The sequence below is a fragment of the Corvus moneduloides genome, chromosome Z (assembly GCF_009650955.1).
Source record: "Corvus moneduloides isolate bCorMon1 chromosome Z, bCorMon1.pri, whole genome shotgun sequence".
NCBI classification, from domain to species: domain Eukaryota; kingdom Metazoa; phylum Chordata; class Aves; order Passeriformes; family Corvidae; genus Corvus; species Corvus moneduloides.
In genome coordinates this window covers 15,572,088-15,593,118 of record NC_045511.1, presented here as the reverse complement: position 1 = coordinate 15,593,118, position 21,031 = coordinate 15,572,088, and the positions used below count along the sequence as shown (strand labels likewise).

General features: G+C 41.7%; 1 protein-coding gene across 7 annotated transcripts in view; it reads left to right on the top strand.

The window, feature by feature from the left end:
- UNC13B (unc-13 homolog B) overlaps positions 1–21,031 on the top strand; it is a 206,101-nt gene that overhangs the window by 65,952 nt on the left and 119,118 nt on the right. For 5 of the 7 annotated variants that reach the window (XM_032095623.1, XM_032095621.1, XM_032095619.1 and 2 more), the window contains 2 exons: positions 11,213–11,539; positions 13,475–13,565. In XM_032095623.1, coding sequence (XP_031951514.1) covers positions 11,213–11,539; positions 13,475–13,565 — 418 coding nt within the window. Of the gene's footprint in view, positions 1–815; positions 9,574–11,212; positions 11,540–13,474; positions 13,566–21,031 lie in introns of those variants that run through there. The other 2 variants (XM_032095617.1, XM_032095616.1) reach the window with 1 other exon arrangement.

Below are 21,031 nucleotides of genomic sequence, written 5' to 3'. Positions count from 1 at the left end.
AAAAGCATCTGAGGCTTATGATGGGCTAATATCCAGTGCCAGTGTTTTGTTTTGCCTTCTGGTCCAGTAACAGCTCTGAGAATCTTAATTTTGTGTTGGTAGGGGCACCTCGAGGCCATTAGCTACAGCAAGAGCTCTCCCAGCAAAGAGGAATGGTGAAATAGCTGAAACTCCTCTTGTTGCTGACGCCCACCGTTTGCATTTTGTCCCCTGTTCTCACTTGCCTGGAGTCCAGTGACTCCTAAGCCTCCAGTTGAAATCTCTGCTCTCTTGCCACCCCTGGGAGACACAGGGTCCCTGTGTTCTTTATGAATACTGCTAGAACAAAGTCTATAGCCCAGAGTGACCGAAATGCAGGAACAGGGTAGTGGAATGGTGCGCGTGGGCACTGTATCCCAAAGTAGTCATGTTTCTGCAATAAGTGGCTTCTTTTCAGCATGCCTAAAAAAGCAGCAGCAGAGTACTGGTACAGCCAAGGCTGTGTGCCCTCACTTCATCACAAAAAGCTGTTCTCCCTCAAAAAGGCATTTCTAAATTTTGTGCAGACATAACCGATGGAATCTTATAACCCAAGCTGCTTTTTTTGACTATTTGATTGAAATGTAATGGTGTTAGATTGGCAGGTTTTCAATTTTGTTATTTCTGAATGTCTCTGATTTTAATTTTCATTTATTTAATGCATGTTTTTCCATTACTATTTTTTCTGTCCTTTCTATAGCTTTTTAAAAAATTGTTATTTTCCCTTCCTATTTTTTTTTTTGCTGCCTCTCCTCCTTTTCCTCCCACTCCCTTTATTTCTCATCTTAGACAAGGATCTCTAACTAGAAATGAAAGAGTCAGGATCATTCCATTTGACACTGAAGATGGAGAAGAAGAACAGGATAGTAACTATGAAGAGCTAGGAAAACTGTTAATAGAGGAGTTCTTAGAAAAAACTCATAAAACTAGAAATTGGCATGAGAAAAACATGAAAAAGATGCAAACTTTCTCAAAAAGAGAAAATTTCAATCTCTGTGAGAGATCAAGGTGCTGTCAAGATGTGTATCTGGGGTTAAGGTCTGTAGATGTCCCTAGATATCCTCAGGAATATGATACAATTGACAGAAGAAGGAAAAAGAAGCTGCGATACAATTTTGAAGAACGAATAAGCCTACAAAGTAATGGAGGTCTGCAGTTTCCTGGGGAGAAAACAGTTTATTTCAATGGTGTGGCAGCTGGTTCTGAACCCACTGATGATTTCCCAGTATATGATAGAATTGGAAAATATATCAGTAACTCTGAAAGTAAGGAACGGTTGCCTGCTTATCCAGACCCAGTCCTGCGTCCATACAAAAATGGGTTAATGGTTAAAAGTCGCAAGTTGCCCAACAAGCAGGGGATGAACCATGAGGACTCACTTCACCTAAGTAACACTGAGGACATGAAACACATGGGGATGGTAGAGAACACTTTTGTGCCTGTCGACGTCCTTGAGGAATTTGACAGCAGTGCTTCTGATGAGTTCCAGTACTCTCCTGTTTCAGATGATGAAATGGAGGAACTGGATACACTTTCAAAAAGATGGTGTGATTCTGACATCAGCCATTTGAGAAACATAACTGCTAATTTCCCTGCAAATGCAGGTTCCCAGTTAAAGGCTAGCTCTGATAAAAACCATAAAACTAAAGAGAGCAAGCGTGGTCATTCCGTGCAAGACTTAACACTGTCTCCTGTTGAAGAACCCAATGAGGAGTACATAGACACGATGGATGAACTTCAGTGTCTGGTAGAATCAGTCTCTGAATACTTGGCTGAAAAGGAGGAAGAAATCAGCAAATTTGGTACATTGCCAGAAACAAAAAAAAATGTTGAAAGTGTGCCACTGAAGCAGGATAATGCTGATAATTCATCAGAAGCTAAAAAGTCTGAGCAGACCAAACATCCTGCTGCAGAGGAGAGTACCAAAGGCAAATCTGAATCTCTTCCAGACTTGTCAGGTGTGAAAAATACAGTGAATTCCCTGTTCAGCTCTTTCACAGAGAAGGTGGGGTCGAGCACAAAGCAGCTCACAGCCTCTGTTGAAAAACTTGTTTCTTCCACTCCAGAAAATACAGAAAACAAAAACTCATCAGAAGGTGGAATCTTGAATGTATTTACTAGTAAGTCTAAAACTGAGAGTTCTTCTTCTGGAGGGGCAGCAGATAATAAATCTGATGCCAAGTTCTCCATTCAGTCTTTGCTACTATCCCAGGTGAGCAGTGATAAAAGAGCCCAGAACACAAACTCCAACAAGCCAGAAGCCGCTGAGACAGACAGTAAGGCTTCTGCACCACATCCTCCCCAGCAAATGCAAGGAAATTCTGCCGACAGCCAGCAGAACCAGCATTCAGTTGTGAATTCAGTTCTAGGCATGTTTAATCCTTTAAAGATCTTCTCTGAGAAGGAGGTGCCAAAACAAGTCTCAAAAGAGGAGCGCACCAAGGACAGCCATGCTGTCAAAGTTGAGGAGGCAAAAAGGAGCGAAACACCATCTGGACAGATGTCAGCCAGGACCAGCAGCACTGTTCCAGAGGCACAGAAAAGTGAGACTAGAAGTGAGGCAGAGGTAAATGCAAGTAGCAGTTCTGTGTCTTCGATCTTTGGCAGGCTGACAAACTCAGTCAGTTCCTTCAGTCTGAAAGCCAATCTTGACGGTCTCTTGGCTCCCAAGCAGCAGGATGTGCCACAGAAGCAGCCAGATTCGCATCCTATTACAAGTCAGCCAGGTGCCACTTTGGTAGAGGGTACGCCCACTGCCAGGGAGCAGTCTCCTGCAAATCGCTCAGAGGATCAGCATCCTGCAGGCCATGGACTGGCAAACAAGCAAAACAGAGGTAATGTGGAACCTAAGGTACAGCCTCAAGATCAGGGTACAGCATCTGAAAGCTTTTTCAACCCACTCAAAAAGTCTTTCAGTCAATTGTTGCTTCCTTCTGCTGAACAAGGGCAGAAAGAAAGTACCTCTGAACATTTTAAAGGCCATAAGTCTGTGGAGGATGTAAGACAAAATAGTTCATCAAAGGAAGACCACACATTTCCTTTCACTGGAAAACTTCCTTTTATCAGTGGGCTGGGTTCTTCAGCAAAGCAGGAACAGAGGAATGAGAAGGGAGGCTTTATTTCATCATTATTTAAATTTTCTTCTGCAGAAAATCTAGCACCTACACAGGACCAAAAAAGTCGTCAGGGTTCTAGTGGCAGTTCTTTGCATGAAGGCAGAAACAGTAATTCAGGAAGTGCTGTTTCACTAAAATCGAGCTCAGTTCCAAGTTTATCAGACAATAAGGAGAAACTTTTACGAAGGAGAAACATGAATAAAGAAGACCTACCTACTGTCCAGGTAAACAGAGAAGAACACCAGGAGAGTGCCTCTGTTACCCTTAAGGCCAAAGAAGAGCAGCAGAAAGCTAAGAGTACTCAAGAAGAACCTAGAAATGTAAAAGGAGGACTGATGAAAGAAGGAGTAAATGCAGCAGACTTAAGCAAAGGCTCAGTTGAATCCACCTCTTCAGCCAAAGGACCAGAAGTTCCAAGTGGAGATGATACTCAGAAGAAGCACACACCAGGTTTTCTTTCTGGGTTTCTTCACATTTCTTCCAATGGAAACACAGCCAATAATCAAGACTTGACTGCTAAAAGCGAGGGTGATAGCCAGAAAAGCACTTCTCCTGGATTATTTTCTGGCTTATTTAGGTTTGCCTCAAGTGAAAACTTGTCTGAGTGTAAGCAAGAGAAGGCAAAACCAAATTCTCTGGGCTTCATGAAGCTTTTTGATAGAGGTGAGGATTCTAGCTCGGAGACAAAACCCAGTAATTCTGGAATGGCTTCTGACAGTCAAAGCAGCACTGGAGAAAAGCAGGAATCTTCCAGCTTCTTAAAAAATCTGCTGCCCAAACCAAAGGAGAGGCAGGATAATGTGAAAACAGGGGAATCTTCCACTACCAACCACTCATCCAGTGCAAGAGTAAATGAAACAACTGAGCCCCATGTTCCCCGTGGTGGGCATCCTGTGCTCCCTGAGGCCCTAAATCTGCAAGCCAAGGTACAGGACTTATCTGGAAAGCCTGTAAATAGTAGGCATATTCCTCAACAGGATACAGAATCTAGAGTTCTTCCTACTACTTTAAACAAAGGATCAAATGAATCTCTCAATTTGACTAATAAAAGCTATAACCCTATGGAGCAGTACTCAGCTTATCAGGAAACAAGGAGCCATTCTAGCTTTGAATGGGAATATGAAGTGGGGGGACTGGCTGACATTCATGGAATAGCAGTACCAGTTTACTACGTGTTAAACCAGAACTCTGTTCTGCCCCCTCAGTTCTTGGACTGGCCTGAAAATGATGTGGTAGTGAATCTCTGTAAAAAGGATGGGAATGCAAATGTGATGGATTGGCAGACTAATGCCAATTTTGATGGACAGAGTTTAGATTTAAGTGCGGTATCATATGAGTCATTTGACCAGTTAATGTTTCAAGACATTTATTTGGAAGAAAATGATGCATGGACTGCTGATTCTCTCAATGAAAGTTACAGTAACTTTCCACCCTTTGAAAGAGACAGCAGTTACTCATTCGAAGAGTTGCCCATGGATTTGAGCTACTCCTCTGGCTGTGATGGAACGATGTGGACTCTAATTGACCAAGAGACTTTAAGTATGGATGAAGGGTTAATGTACTCATCCTATAGCCGGGAGTATCAGGAGTGGATAATGATGCTTGAGCAGGGTGTGTGGTGGCCATCAGAAGATGGTGATTGTGGATACTACATGTACAGTGACAGCCAGTATGTGTATTCCCTGCTCACTGATCCCACTGGACAGTATGTCTATGTGTGTGCTCCTGAAACTGACTCCTACCTGAACTGCTGGGATTATAATTTCCAGATGGATTCCATTCCAAGAGCTGTACTAGAAGACAACACAATTGCCGTTTGTGGTTTCAAAGTCCCTCTTGGCAGTGAAGATGAGCTATTTTGGTTTGCTGAAGAAGAGTGTCTAGATGATTATACAACAAATAAACCCTTGGATTTGTCAGTAGCTTTGCAGAGGAGCGACCAGCTAATGAACATGAATTTGGAAACTTTTTCACAAATGTTTGAGGAGTCTATTTATTATCAGAGAGAGCAGCCATTAGACTTCTCAGGTTATAAACTTCAAAAACTCAAAGTAGATTTCAGACCTGAGAAGGAAACCCGGAATCATTTAGAGGAGCCTCCGTTAACCCTTGATCTCAGAACACATTCCAGAGTGGCTGTCAGTAAATCGCTGAGTAAGGAAGTCCACACCAAGGAAGTTGATAAGGCTGTCCCTGTGACGACTTCTGGGAGCGGGTCATCAGGATTCTTTGGATTCCAGCTGTTCCAGTCTACTACTAAAGCTGAAGAAACTTCAGCATCGACTGAAAGAGTAACAGAAGCAAAAAAGACTGAGGAAGATAAGAAAACACCAGTGAATAAAGTTAGCTCCTTATTTTCTGCTTTGGGTGGACTAATTGGAAAGTCTACAAGCCCTGGCTCTGAGACATCTGAAGATTCTACCTTGAAGAGAACAGACACACAGTCGATATCATCTGAAAGTAAGATTGGTGTTTTATCACTTACACCAAATAAAAAATTAGATGAAGAACAAGTAGGGCAGAAGTTTCCTGTTACATCAGAATCGAGAAGAAATACTGCGTCAGAACTTAATTTGGAGGCTGCTAGAAATGAAAAGCCAGAATTACACCAGACTGAAAACATCCGTGTTAAAAAGCCAGGATTAACAAGATCTCCTTCTACACTGAGCCAAACTGCTGCGGATGGCAGGCCCATACGAGAAGAGAGACCTGTTAAAGCAGCACCAGCTTCCAGGCGTCTTGAAAGGCATGCAACCATTAATGAACCAAGTCAGCCACACCCAAATCAGAGCCAACCAGCCACTGAGCCTGAGGAGACATTATTTAAAAGTGCTCTGAAATTGTTCAGTCTTGGAGAAGATTCTCCTGCAAGCTCAACTTCCAGCAAACCCCAATCTTCTGGATTTTTTGATTTCTTTAAAACACAAATAAGCAAAGAACCGCAACCATCAGCAGAACTGGAGAAAAGGCAAAGTAATAAACCAGAAGAGGTGAAACAGCCAGAACAGAAGGAAACCTCTGGCATCTCATCTTTATTTGGATCCCTCGGAGATATCTTCAAAGTGGAGCCTGTGTCTTCTCAACCACCCTCAAGTACTACGACTCTGCCAAAACCCAGTAGCAGAACTGTGGCTGAGCCAAGACAGAAACCTGAGAAGTCTGGGGGTCTTCAGAGTGCCAGTATGCCATGTCTGTCCTCCACCCCTAAGGAAGGGGTGAGAACTGAAGGCATGGACAAGCATGTCTCTCCTAGCCCCAGGATGCAAGTGGAACAACAAAGCCAAAAAGCTGTGGAGGAGTCTCCTGAGAATAAAAAAGTGTCTCCTGGAAACGTTTCACAGAAGCCAGTGGGTGCAGGTCCCAGAGTAAGCCGGCTGGGCCAGCCAGCTGGGCAGCAAAGCAGCACACCCACGGTTACACCAAAGCCACAAGGAGGTCGTGTAGGAGACACAGCTAATCAGGCAAAACCAAAGCCAGACCAGACACCCAAAGAGTCGGGTTTCAGTTTGCCATTCAGCTTCTCTGATATCACTGCTCCGAAATCCCAGCCAGCCAGTAAGAGCATATTCTCCTTCTTCACTGGATCAGATGAACCAAAGCATTCACCACCTGCTGCTCCTCCTGCTAGTGGGAAACAACAGGAAACAGAGGGGCTGTTTCATCTGCCCTCCTTCTCCAGTGGTCCAGCTCCTGACAAGAGTGTACCTCAAAGAAGTACTAGTTTTAGCTTCTTCAGTTTGTCATCATTTTTGGATGAAAAGCCACAAACTGCTCCAGGACAGGAAAAAACAGCTAAACCAGTGAATGCTAAGCCACATATGAAGCAAAGTGTTTCCACCAACTCTGGTGTCAAAACCAGCAGTTCTACCAGGCAACAAGATGTAGACAATAGAAAAGAAGTTGATGACATTATTGCAGCAGTGACTGGCAAACAAACGTCTAATGACCTCGTGATCCCAGAAAATAAATCAGAAAAGCTGGCAGTGGAAAATGCAGAAAGTATTGCTGCAGTAGCTGAAGAGAGTGGTTTAGAAAAGCTTCCACAGACCGCTGGAGAGAGTGGCTTAGGAGAGCTTCCACAGGCCAGTGAACAGAGTGACTTAGGAAAGCTTCCACAGACCGAGGACAATGCAGTAACCAGTTTGTCTGCTCCTGGTCCTTGCCTTCAGACTTCCACTGTGCAGGAGGGTTCTCAGGATGAGCAGAGTATTTCCCTAGGGGTAGAAGATGCTTTGGGTAACACAGAGAAAATGGACAGTGTTGCATTTCCTACTGATGAAGAGCTTTATTCTTCCAAAGAGCAAACTTCTGAAAAGGTTGATCATAGTGTGGCCTCAGGTGATAAGATGGATTCCCAGGGTCTATGTGACTTAAATAGTATGAGTGACATGAAAAATGAAGTGGTCTCTGAAGAAGTATGTGTACGGAATGAGCTGCCAGAACAAAAAGTACCTGTACAAACGGACAGATTACAAGGGACGCAACAGCCACATGTTCCTCCTAAAATGCCAGAGGCACCTAATTTGCAAAGCCAACCAAAGGAACCTGAGAGTGATAAATCGGTTCTGGATTCTTCAGTTGAAATGTTTTCAAGTTTCATGACAAAAATGAAACCACCTAAAACATTTTCTGGTTTCTTTTCTCAACCTCAAGCTGCTGCACCTCCTTCTGCGCAGAAGAGGAGCTCCTCTTTCTTTGGTTTCTCATCCCTCCCAAGTGGCCCAGCACCATCTTTCACAAATGATATATTTGGCATCTTCAAAGGTCCAAAAGAATCTCCAAAAGAGATGCCTCCAAAATTCACCCCTAAACCTCAAAGCACTAGTGTGAAGGATGTCACTGGGTCTGTTCCAGCAAAAGACTCTAGGGAGAGTGAAAATACAGCTGCAGCCAGAGAGTCTAAAAGAGATGTCTCTAGCTCTGTGAAGAAGGATGTAGTACCTGTTTCAACAGAAGAGAACTCCACAAAAGAGTCTTCTATGAAAACAGAAACTGAGGAGAAGAAGAGCTTGGAAACCTCTAAAGAGGAACCTTTGAGGGCTGCTCCAGAAATGGGAGTGTCTAGTGGGAATGCAGCCCTCGAGGTTCTGCAGCAGGATAGTGAAGCACAGTCCTCTGAGGTGGTAGATACTCAGCCATGCCAGTCTGATCTCAGTGGTGCAATTGATGCAGTGCAGGCTGAGGCCACTGACCAGGCTGATGTAGGTACTTACCAACCAGATGTGGGGTCTTCAGGTGTAGCAGAGGAAGAAGCTGCTCCTGCAGACAAGGAAGCCGCTGACATCCTTCACACTGGCTCTACTGATGAGCTTGTGCTGGAAGTGGAAGTCCAAACTAACAAGGCAGACACAAGCCTTTTGCAGTTAGATGAGAGTGCTACATTTGAGTCAGAGCCTGCTGTTACAGGGGATCAGGCCGATGTTGGTATTGATCAGCAGGACTTGATCAGTAGTAATAACAAAGAACTCACAGCTCTAGCTGATGAGCCCAGTGTTCATCTGCCTCAGCTGAATGAAGAGAAGACAAGTGAGGTAAAACAGCAAACTCCTGAACAGGAGAAACATTTAACAATTGATGAGGTGCCTGCAGAAGGGATAGCTTCCAAATCTGACTTGGAGAAACATTTAACAGTTGATGAGCCACCTGCAGAAGGGATTGCTTCCAAATCTGACTTGAAGAAACAGGGTAAAACTAATAATGTTGCTCCAGATACAAGCAGTAGTAAACCTGTCTTTGAAATACCGAACATACCCAGTTTGCCAAAATTTGGCTTTATGTCATCTGATAGTGGAAAACCTTTTGGGTCATTCTTCTCTCAGCAGCCACCTTCTGCTAATAAAGCAGGAACAGATGAGGGCCTTGTGTCCAGTTTTAAGAAACTCTCTATGTCTCTCTTTGAAGGAGGTGGTGAAGAAAAGGTGAATAAGCCAGAGAGTGCCCAAGGAGCAGTATTTGGGAAAAAGCTAGATTTCTCCTTTCCCTGGCAAAAAGACATCAAGGAGACCTCTGCCAAAAAGGAACCACATGTACTACCACAGGCTTTGTCAAAACCAGATGACAAGGTGTTAGGAACAGTCAGTTCAGAAGAAAGCTCAAAATCTGCAGTCTCGGATCAAGTGACTGATGCAAATGTAGAAGTAAAGTTGTCTTCAAAGCAGGCTGCCGCTGTAGACAATGAATGTTCTGAAGAGCCATCTGGTGCAAGCACTGTTGATGATACATCCAACAAAGAACTGGGAGAAAACCTTGACAAAGAGTCAGAAGATCGGCAGAACGTGATTTCAGGTGAACTGCAGAAAGAGGATCAGGCAGAGGAGCATGTGCTGGACAAGCCTGAAGAGAAAGAAACCGGGCTTGATTCTGCTTCTGATGGAGCAGTACTGCATCCTGACACACTGGCTCCAGATCTGCATAGTGTGGAACAACTGAATGAGAAAAGGCTAGTTACAAATGAGGCATAATAAATGGGATTTGACCATTTATAATGCAATGCTGCAGCAGTAGACAGTGTCCTTGGTGTCTGATGTTTGTAGCTCAGTCCCAGTCCCTACCTGTTGTCAGTGTTTGTGATATCACTGGTGGCTGTCACAGACAGTATGGCAAACTGCAGTCACTAGTTATGTGCAAGCCTTTAGACTGTTTTCTCACCTTTTCCCACTCCTTTTCTGTAAGTGTAATTGAATTTCCCATGTTGTTATAATGTGTCCCACTGAATGAGATGCTTTTAGTGCTAACTTCATTAGCCTTTCAGAAGTTGTAGTCTTTGTGTGTTAATTCTGCTGCATACAATTCACTTTGCTTTCTTGTTTAGTGATAATAATACCACATTTGCTACGAAAAAAGTAACAGGTAGAATGTATTGGTAGGAAGGAATGTTTTGTTTTCAAAATGCAAGGTCAAGGCTTTTGATTTTAGAGAGAAATTTAACTTACTGATGACGCATTATACAACTACTTAGGTTGATTTCACATTACTGGAGATACTAAAACACTTCCAGAAATATCAGTGAAGGTATTCTAATGCTTGGTCTTCCTAAAATTGGTGCAAAATTTGTTTCATGCAGTTATGAAAACTACTAGGGGAAAGTATCAGTATTTCATGAGTCTGTATTCAGTCCTGTGCATGTGCTAAGTTACAATTGCCCTTAAAAATCAAACCAGAGACTTGCTAAACTTACACATTTGTGTGTAACATAAGTGAAATTGTTCCCCTGATCATACAGTTGCAACTCTGCACTCACAGAACTTCCTGGCTCCAAATGCTCCTAAGACTGCAAGAGAAAAATATGAGTGTTGCTTAATTCTTGGCCACAGTTTTCCTGACTGCATGAGAAATTTCCATCTGCTGTATTTTGTTGGAGGATTCTAAGAATTCAGTCCTTAAAGGGGTGTCTTGAATCACAGCAGTCATACCCCTGTGATGCTGGGGGATTATATATAAAATAAATTATTGAGAGAGCTGTACTGGAATGAGACATGTGGCTTTCATTTGAAAAATTGCTCCACTTTTGTAAAAGGTTGTAAATTGAAGGTCTTGACAGTCTTAATCTTGACTGCAACATATTTTATCAGAGACTTTTAATATATAAAAATAAACTTCAACCATATTTTTTAGTAATAGTAATCGTAAATGGTTGTGATAAAGACCCCAGCTGCAGCAAAACTGCAGAAGACAGAAACACTTTCACTTTGAATTGCTGTGTTTCCGTTTTTATTCCTGTCTGGTTATTAGAATGTCTTCACTGCAGCTTCTAGCTGATGTAAGTAGTTGCAAGAAAGGCTGATGTATAGAGCATATATTAGTGTATATATATATATGTATTTATATACACAAAAAAATGTATATATGGTCTATATACTGATAGACTGTGTATGAAGTATTTCTACTGCCTACCAAACTTTTGAGGTTCACAAGTCTATATTTAGGTAATAATCATAAGAATATAATAGTTAAGTATGTCTTCATAACATGCCTTTTCAGTAATATTTAGCATCCTGCTCAGCTTTTTAGATGTGCAGGTTGTTTTGTGTTTTTCCAAGCCACTGTTTTTTCTGATGGACTCTCTTATTCTCTCATAGTCCTGCTGGCAGTAGTAGATACGGCTCCTCTTGCAATGTCAGCCAGGAAAGCTCTCACCTGAGTGAGCTGGAACATTCCCATGAAAGTGCCCATGGCTCTGAGCAGGAAGATGATCACCAGGAAAGGCAGTCAAATCATTCTTACCACAGCTCGGGCAGCTACCAAAAAGATGGTCAAGCATGCCTCAAGGAGCAAGAGGAGCCTCATGGCAAAGGAGAGAAGGAGAAGGTCTGCAAGACTGAGGAAAAACCTGCAGACCATTCTGCAGCTAAGTTACCTCTGGAACTTGAGAAGCCCAGGGACGCTGATGCAGGAGTCCAAATGAGGTAGGTGAAACTATTACCAAGTTATTTTCAGCTGTTTCAGAGAGGATTCTTCTATTTGCTATTTCCCAGGGCAAATAATGTACATTGTTCTTGCAGCCTTCTCTGACCAACTGAGTTGATGTTGTGATGTGTGAAACATCTGTTGTGCAGGACCAGTTACTTAGGGGACGTTGGCTATGCCGAAGCTATGTTTGCCTTGTGTGCAAAGAGGAACACTTGCTAAAACTATGGGTTTTGCGTGTGTAGGGAAGAACACCAGCAAGTGCCTTGGGGCTCATTTGCTGGAATTTCTGGTTTGATGAACATACTCTGGCCCCAAAATAGCTGCTTCATTGCTCATGTGGGATCAAGTTTATGCTTGAGGAACCAAGAATTTGTTTTCATGGTTAGAGCTTCACTAGTTCCATTCTTGCGTAGTAGACTACCACCATTAGAGCTAGTGTTTATGTAGTTGTAGGTTGTAGAATTACAGCATGAATAGACATGTTGCTCTGACTCACTGTGGCAGCTTTTCTTGTCCTTGTACTTTGGTTTTCCAAGCTGTCAACAGTATTGAAAACAGGCTTCAAAAGTATTTCATCTAAGTTTGGGGGAGTAGAGTACTGGGTTTTGCACAGGTTTTGCAGGAATTCAAATTTCACTACTTAAATTTGGGAGTGACGTTTTTCCTTGAGGTAATCACGTCATTGCAGCCCCTGGATGTGGTTATACTTTCATAAGTATGAGAGATTTTTTCTTTATCTGGTTCAGTTGGATCCATGGGAAGATGTCTGCCTGTCTGTGCCCTTTGGAGGGTACAGCTGGTGTCACTGCGCTTGGATGATAGAATTAACTACAGGAGTTCATGTGTAGGCAAGCCTTACACTAAAGATGAAAAAAGGAAAACAAGACTAGAAAAGTGTTAAACTGTTTTTAAACTCTGATTCACTTTCCTCTTTTCCTTACAGAGCAGCAGGAGTCTTGTCCCAGAATGGCTGGCCTATATTTGTTCACAGGAAAGGTTATTCACATAGTCTATTTCAGGCTAATTTAGGCATCTAACTTGGATGCTCCTGCCTCACTGGCTCCCTTTCTCTCCACCCTCTGGCAGTGCTCTCCTGTCTCCATGGAGTATGCATGGAACTGAGCTCTGAATGTTGATCCCTAGGGCCACACCTGCCCTAGACCTGTAGTATGGATGTGTGTTGCTCTCAGCTATGGGGTTTTTTTATGCAGTCAGCAGTGTGGGGTTGGTGCTTTGCAGGCAGGAGGAGGTGTTTACTTTTGTGATTTACACCTCAGCAACATAAAAAGCAGGAATGCAACCAAAAGCCCAAGGTATCACAAGGTTAGGGATTGTATGATGTGCTGTGGGTCACTGAGATGGAGCTCTGCTGACGGATTCACACACCATCTTGAAAAGCTTTAGGAAAGTGGAGTGACAAAGGTTCAGTGCATGGAGGAAACTCACGGCAGAGCCCTGTTGTCAGTGTTTCCCCTAAAGAGGGGCTGTAAATTTGTAGCAGGAGGAGTAGGAAGAGGCAGTGGTTAGAAGGGAACCGCAACAGGCATGGGGATATAAAATCTTTGATCTACCTCTTTGTGTCTGTTACGGTATGGTAACACAGTTATGGTACCATTGTGTTCCACTGGCTTGATGTGGTGTTGTGGACTGCCTTCCTGATGTTCTCACAAACATCATCTTCCTCCTGAGTTTGGATTGTGTACTGCTCATATCTTTCAGCTCATCAGTTTTCAAGGTGGCTTCTGTGTATAAGGAGACCTCTACTTTAGCTTCTCACTTCCCAGAGCACATGCAGGAGTGTGCTGACTGGAGCTTGTTGGTTCCTCCAGCTTCCAGAGCTGAAGCTGTGATTGCACCATGTGGTTGAATCTTTAATTAATTAAAGCTACAGGTGTTCTTCATATAGTGATTTCCTGTTTCTTGCTTTCTAGCTACCAGGGTGACATCGAGCCACCACCGTTTCCTCCAGCAAGAGCCCATTGGATTAGAGCCATTAGCAAAGTCCGACTGCAGCTTCAACAGGTAGGATGGAGTACTGCTTTGCTCCTTTTCCAAGCTGCTGTGGCTCAAGGTTTCATTTCTTCTTCATTGTAAGACACCTCTTGCAGTTTTGATGTTTTGCAGACAAAAAATTCCTCAAATGTATTAGGTAGGACTGCAGTATGCTGTGATGTTTTTAGAGCTCTCTGATTCTACCAGACATTTTTAACATCATTGTGGGGAACTAGAGATGAATATCAGAAAAGATGCAGAATCTGAGAAATTAGCTCTGAATTTGTAAATAGTAATAATGGTGTCTGGAACTTAAATGGTTTATTCTAAATTGTTTGAAATGAAGACTTTTTCTCAAGGCAACTTGAGGATAGCTTGTTAGTTTAGTAGGAGTTATCTGTATTATTTGTCATGTGAAAATGTTCCTTGGGAAACTTTGCATCAAATATTTTTATATATACTTATTGAAAGTGGGTGTATAGTAACTCTTGGTATTTCCATCTCATGAAAGTAAGATTTAAAAATAAATAGTCTTGATTTGGGAAGTCAAAAGGAAAAGGTTGTGACATTTTCTATAACAGTATAAACACTCTTGTTTTAGAAAACAGTGTTTAAGAACCAAAAAGTTGGATTTTTAAAAAAAAGTCTTATGGTTTTATCCATCTATGTGCCCACAGAAGGATAACATATGGTGTTCATGTTCCATAGATGATAAACTTTTGCCTACTACCCTAAGTGCAGAGTTAATATATTTCACTTAGAAATACTACTTTCTTCTAGAGGTGATTTGTTTTGTTTTTATGAGAGATTTTACAGTATCTGTCACAATCAGGACTTTATCTTCCGGATTTTTGCATATTTTCAAGAAAGTGATTGTTGTTGCTTTGCATCTGGGGAGGCAAAATAGTTTTTCTCTTTTCTTATCTGGATTGTAAATGCTTTTTTCATCTAACGGTGGCTTCACTTCTGAGCAGAAAGGATTTGGATCAAAACCCTCAGTATGACATGGAAAGTGAAGAACACTACTAGTATATAAGAAGAAATGAACTTCTGCTGTTATTTTGTAGCGTATGCAAACAAAACAGTTTCGTTCTGTGCCTTATGGAAAAAAGTGCAAAACAAGGGACAAGAGATTCAACACCACCTATCTATGGATGTCTCTCGTTTTCTGAGAGAGTAGAAGGTCCATGAGGTAGTTCAGCATAATTTTGTGTTTCTCCTGAATTGGGAGGAAGACATGCTTTGAGATTGTTGTTACTGAAACAGTAGTTTAGTTTTGATAGCAAAATGTCGTTTTTGGTTTGTCTTGACCACTGCTGACAGCTATTGATCAAAAATTCTCTTAAACCAAAAAATGTAGTAATTGGAGCTTTCCAAGAGCCTGCTCTGGTGCTTAGCTGCCTTTACTGTCCAAAGACTTTTTCCTTACCTCTGCTCTAGGTCTCTCTTGTTCCATATAAATCCATGTCTCATGATTAGGATAAGGAATACTGGAATAGTAAAGAGCTACTGCAAAAACAGGACAAAGCTCCACTTGCTCTTCTTGTGTTCACTAGATGACCCTTTTTCTTTTAGCCTTTTCTTGCCAGGATTTTTAGGCACTCTCAAGTCAGGCTGTTTTTTTTTTTTTTTTTCTTCTCTCTCTTACTCCTTTCTTTGTTTTCCCTGAAGTGCAGTGTCCAAAGCTGAATGTAAAAATCCAGCTGAGAGCCTGCTCATGTGCACTATACAGCAACCAAGACTTTGTTCTCCTTCCTGTGATCCTGATATCCCAAGATATACTGGCTGTCCTGCTGTGATGGTGCTTTTTTTATCACAGGCTATCACTGATGCATAGTTAGCCTTTTACATGTTCCAGCGCTGAGATTCTTTCTGAAAAAGGACTTTTTCAGTTGTTGCATAGCCTATATTTGTGTTGGATTACAGCTGAATATGGCTTTGCACTTGTTCTTACAGCATTTTGGGTTTTTTTTTTCATTTTGTAAGCACTTTGTTGTCTGTCTCCTCCTTACCTTTTACATGAACAAATCATTCAAGTTGTCTGTTACAAAGTTGTGTGGTATCCACGCTGATGTCCTGTGTGCTAGCAGAGTTGCCTGAGGGATCTTGCTTGATACATTCTTTGAATTTGGCTACTATGATTATCATTTTTTTACCGGTATATTTGCATCTATTTTAACAGCTTCATCCAGATCACAGGGTATAAAACTTCTACTATTCTCTCGCTACCCCTTAGAATAATTTACCTTGTCATAGAAGGAAGTTAAATGCATTTGACACAGTTCTACTCTTGAAGAAACCATGCTCACAGTTATTTCTCTCCTTTTTATGTTCTAGAAGATTTTGCAAATAATTTGGTTATTTGTTCCAGTCTTCAATCCCCAGGGAATTGGGGGGCAGGTGTGTGTGTGCGTGTCAACTTAGTGCTTTTATAATTAACCAAGGCTTTCTCTTACTATTTTTTAAGCATAAATACTTGCTTTGCCTTTTTCAAGTCTTCAAGTGCATTGTCTGTTTCTCAAGTTCTTAGTGCTTACTGATTATCAGTGTTGCAACCTAGAACCCGAGGATAAGTATTTATCAGAGCCGGCTGACTTAACAGATAGATAAGGTGGTTATTTCTTTCAAATTTGTTTTTCTTTACTGGAGCCTCTATTTTATAACTTTCTAAACCTTTTTGCTTTAAACCCCCCCCAACAATCCAGTATTAATTCTGTCAGCTGCCTGACTGCGTTTGTCCCTGTCACTGAAGACCTGAAGCAATTAAGGCATCAAATTTCCAGCCTTCTTAATGCCAGCTGATGATGATGAGTGGCATCCATCCTTTATTTGTCATATTGTGTGTTCATTGCTAGATGTTTAATATTGTGCTTCAGCCTTTTGATTCCTTTTCTGTGCAATCATTCTTGTCCTTAAAAACTTCCTCAGGAAGAGAGTTCAAGCCCTCTTAGAGGGCAGGAAGTGTCTTCACTGGGGCAGGTTCTGATTTTTGTCTGGTAATGCTGTTTCATTAGCTGTTAACAGCTTCCTGAAGTCCCTGGTCCTTTAAGCCTCTTTCTCTTGAGCTCTAGACACTTGATTTTCTGAGTTCTTATTAGTTTGTGTTCTTGAATTGCGTAGTGTTTTCTAGCTTGTCTAATTCCTTTCCTTCTAAGGTATCAGGACGACTCTCACAGTTTCTTCAGATGCATTTGCATCCTTATTTCTCTCTGCACTTGTGCTCAAATCTTAGGAAGAGCATCTCTGCTAGTTGCTTTCCGCGCAAGTTGAGTCATCAGCTTGTTCATAGATTTTCTTTTAAAGTCAGTGATACAAACACAGACTTATAGATGAGGATCAGGATTATAAAGGTCCCTGTAGTGATAGTCTAACCTGGGGATTCTCTTGGTAGCTAGAAAAGATCATGTCTCATTTCTCTGGTCACTGTGTTAACATCTTTCCATCTTCTGTCATTACCTAGGAGCTTTCAAGAGGATTATCCTTGTTTGTTCTAGCACTTCAGAGCAGGTGGTTATGTCCTTAGTGTTTGAAGTGATGTCTCCAGCACATTTCTCACAATTCCTCTTTCTCCACATACCATAACATTTCATGAATACACATAGAGCTCCACTGCACAGATCTGAGGGGCTGGACTCCTATCACATAGACTACTGAAATGATTCTTGCAGCCCTTAATTGTTAATGATCAGACTGAAATTTGAAAGAATAAAGAAAAAGTCCAAAAAAGAAAAAGACACCCAAGAAGTTTCCATACGTGATGTGATTATAAATCCCCTGAGCAATTCAGCTTCCTACCTGGGAAAAGATTAATATTCATGTGAATAATGTACATGCATCCTACATTCTGACCATGAGTCAGAGAAATGTAGTGTTTTAATTAAGACTTGACAGTTACAAAATGACACAGAAATTTGTAACTCTGCATGTTAAAAAAGCTTTGTTGTAGCATGCACGTACGTTTTGTTCTTCACTTCTGCTGTTTTTCTTGTTCTCTTTCTCTGTGAAGAGGAAACTTAATTATGCCAGAATCAACTAGGGTTTTCAGCCCAGTTTTTTTCAAGGAATGACTCAATAATCCTCACCTTCACACTTAGAACTTTGACTACAAAGAGGGATTAATTGATAGCTCATCTGCTGCAGTCCCTCAGTGGGACTTTTTCAGAGGAAGAACAAACATGTATCTATTGCACCTTCAACTTGCAGTGCTCAGTAACTGAAGTAGCCTCCAGCTAGGGACATGGCTGTGTGACTTTTAAAATTAAACAAATTTGAATCTGACTTTTGTATAACAGAAGAGGAGGCAGACCGAGGAAGAGCAAAAATTCGGTCCAATCATCAAATTACCTCTCTTACCAACTCTTTCAAGTATATTTAAGTATTAGAGGAGGGTATGGGATCTCGGATTTTCTCCACTTACATTGAATTTGTTTATGGGGGAAAAGGTCTTACGCAGCATTTTCCTCTTTTATGTCAGCAGATTAAATACATCAATTGAGTTATTTTTTTTCAAAACCAAAGTAACTGGAGCACTATTTCCTCATTCTTTTTATAATGCCATTTTATACCAATTATTTTGATTTAATCTTTGTCTTTCCCTGTTTAATGGCAATAGCCTGTTCCTTTTGACTGATGCGTAATCAGTTCACATACTGAGATGGCAGACGTAGTTCATGACAATGGTTTTCTGGAATATGATGATCACCTGCAGTAGCAGGGACTAAAGGGGGTTTTACTTTAGTCTTACAGGTACCCAGTGATATCCTTAGTCTGATTTTCTCTTGCTCTATAGCTTCACCTCTGATCAAGCACCTGCAAATATTTAAGAACCATGAGGGTCTCAGTTTTAAAAGCGCTGGTCCTGGGAGGGTGCTGTGCTGGTGATTTTGTAGTGTGAAGCCCTGTTTTGATTTTGAGACAGCAAGCTGTTGGTGCCAAGCCCTACTATTCCCTTCATAAGCAACAGTGGGATGCCCTAAAAGTCCTTGCTGGACTTAAACTCATGGTGGAGAGACCAGCAGGGTTTGGTGCCAGTTTTGGTTGCAACTTTGATTGTAAGTTGTCTGCCTATCCCTGTGTGATTGAAATCAACCCCCACATGTGAACCCAGGCCCTCTGATGAGTAAAACCATGTACTGTGCACCAGCCCACTCGGCTAGTGGAGGGCAAACTGCTTTGAGCCAGTCACCAAAAGACTGGAAGCTGTCCCTTTCCACCTCTCATGGACTTTACAGTCCGTGCAATAGTTTGCTTTTGGCATTTTATTTCCCTTCGGCTTTGTTGCCTAGGTGTCTCTTTATCAGTCCCGTGAAGATGAGTAAGCTCTGCATTTTGAAAGCCTCCCACACAGTGGCAAAGAAGCAAACTGAAGCACTGTGACTCTAACAGAGAGTTACTAGAAACTTCTTTTCATACACAAAAAGTACATCTCCAGTTAAATGTCTTCCTTCTTTTCTATCTAATGATTTATAAAGGTTATCTTAACCTCCACCAAAATATGAGCATTCCTGATCAAGTGTCCTAGGGATCAGTGTTGGTGGGGATGTGTAGAACATTCTTGTGGTCAAGAATTTGCTCTTCCTACACTCCGGTGGAGATCATGTTGGTCAGGCATGAACCGGGGGTTTCTGCCAGCTGTACTGGAGACTGGTGTTAGGTGGCTATGGTAGTCAAATCCTTTCTGCAAGTGCAGCTTTCAGATCTCTTAGGGATTGCACAACCATAGTTATTTAGAAAGCATTCAAATACAAAATAGTAGAGACTGTCTCCCTATGCCATAATCTTGGTTCTCTCTGTTGCGTCTGAGTTCGCAAGCTAGCAAGTCTTGCGAGACTCTCCAAAGTCCTTTGTGCCTTTCCTGAGGCAGCTTTTAGTGTGGGGTGATTCCCTGGTGTTTGAACAACTTGTGTCTGTTGTTGCCTCTGTCAGGGAAGGTTCAGCTGACATACTGTACTCAGATGAGGGAAAGCTTCTTTCTTCTCCAAGTGTCTTAAATAAAATACCTGCATTTTCACATCTGTTTGGGGTAAAAGCCGTTTTTATTTATCCTTTCTGAGATTCCCTAAGAACTACTATAATTTTTTAATATGCTTTACAGTGAATGTTATGCTAGAGGAAAGTGATAATTATTTGTACGTACACACCAGAAAATAGTGTTGTGCCTTCGTTAGCTACTGTTGTGATTTTTGAGCAGCTGTTTGATAACCTTACCTCCAGTGGAAAGGATCAGCAGCCTTTCCCCTTTTAGAGTAGGTAAGAGAAATGCTCTCTTGTGAAGCAACGTGCAATGTTTTCTTTAATGAGCACAGCAGCTTGGAGCCTGGTCAGTTTCTAACAGGGCTTTCTGAAAGCTTCTCTGAACATATCAATATATTGACACTCATATCTGCTAAAAGCCAGTTTTGGTGTTGATGGTCTGTATCCCCTGGCACACCGGGCATCTTTCCCCTTCAGTTTTCTCCATATCTTCTTGTTGCTGTTTAGAAAAAAACCCCAGACAAATTCAGGGGGTTTTGCTTCTCTAGACTTTGTATTGTAAATCATACACGTCTGTAAGTCAAAATTGTTCTGAAGCCTTTAAATGGGAATTCAAGAGAAGTTTGCTTTTCTTCCAAAGTTTATTCCATTGATTTCTTTAAAAGAAAGGGAAGGTGTTTGAGCAACATCTGGGATATAGTTTACACGCATGATGTGTTCCACGATTAGATGCATTTCTTTCTTTGTGCCAGTACTGCACGTTATGTTCAAATAATCCAGTTTGGCTGAACTCTGTGCTTCTCTAAGATCATAACGACAGCACTGGTTGTGAATAGACTGTCATTATACCTATTAATTTTTTTAAGGTAGGTATGTCTAGAATAAGGGAGGAATAGGACTCTTGTTCCTGATCTAAACTGAGCAATACTGGGATTTTAACCTAGGTTTCCCACGGTTTAGAAAGTGCATTGACTGCTAAGATCAACTAACAACTCCTCCAGGGAATGACTGTTCTCTGCACTCCCTCAACTGTTTGGACATCTTAGACCGGAGAAATGTTCTCATTCAAATGCATTATGGTCCTGTAAAGCAGATTTTGATTCTGACAAGTTGATGTTTTCTGAAGGAAAAGGTATCTTAGTCACCTTCTTTATTCTCCATACAAGTGTACCTCTGCTGATCAGAGATAAGATGTGGGTGGCAGCAGTGAACTGGTGATGTGGATAGATGACCTGTGTCTTGTACAACTCCTAGATTCTTGATTAGGCAGTGTATCCATGACTTCTGCCTTTTTTCCTCTGGGAACATTTCTCATAGGCTATCTGCTCACAGAAGTTTCTGTGGTGGTTATGTCGAAAAGTGACCTGAGTGTTGCAGGCTGGAGGAGCTATCCGTGTGCACATAGCTTATCCCTCTGAACTGGGGTGAACTACAGTAGGCTCTTTTTCCTTGTCTGATGCTGCCCAGCTTGCATTCACACTTGTACCAAGACTCTTCCAGAAAACCTTCTTGACCAAGTGATT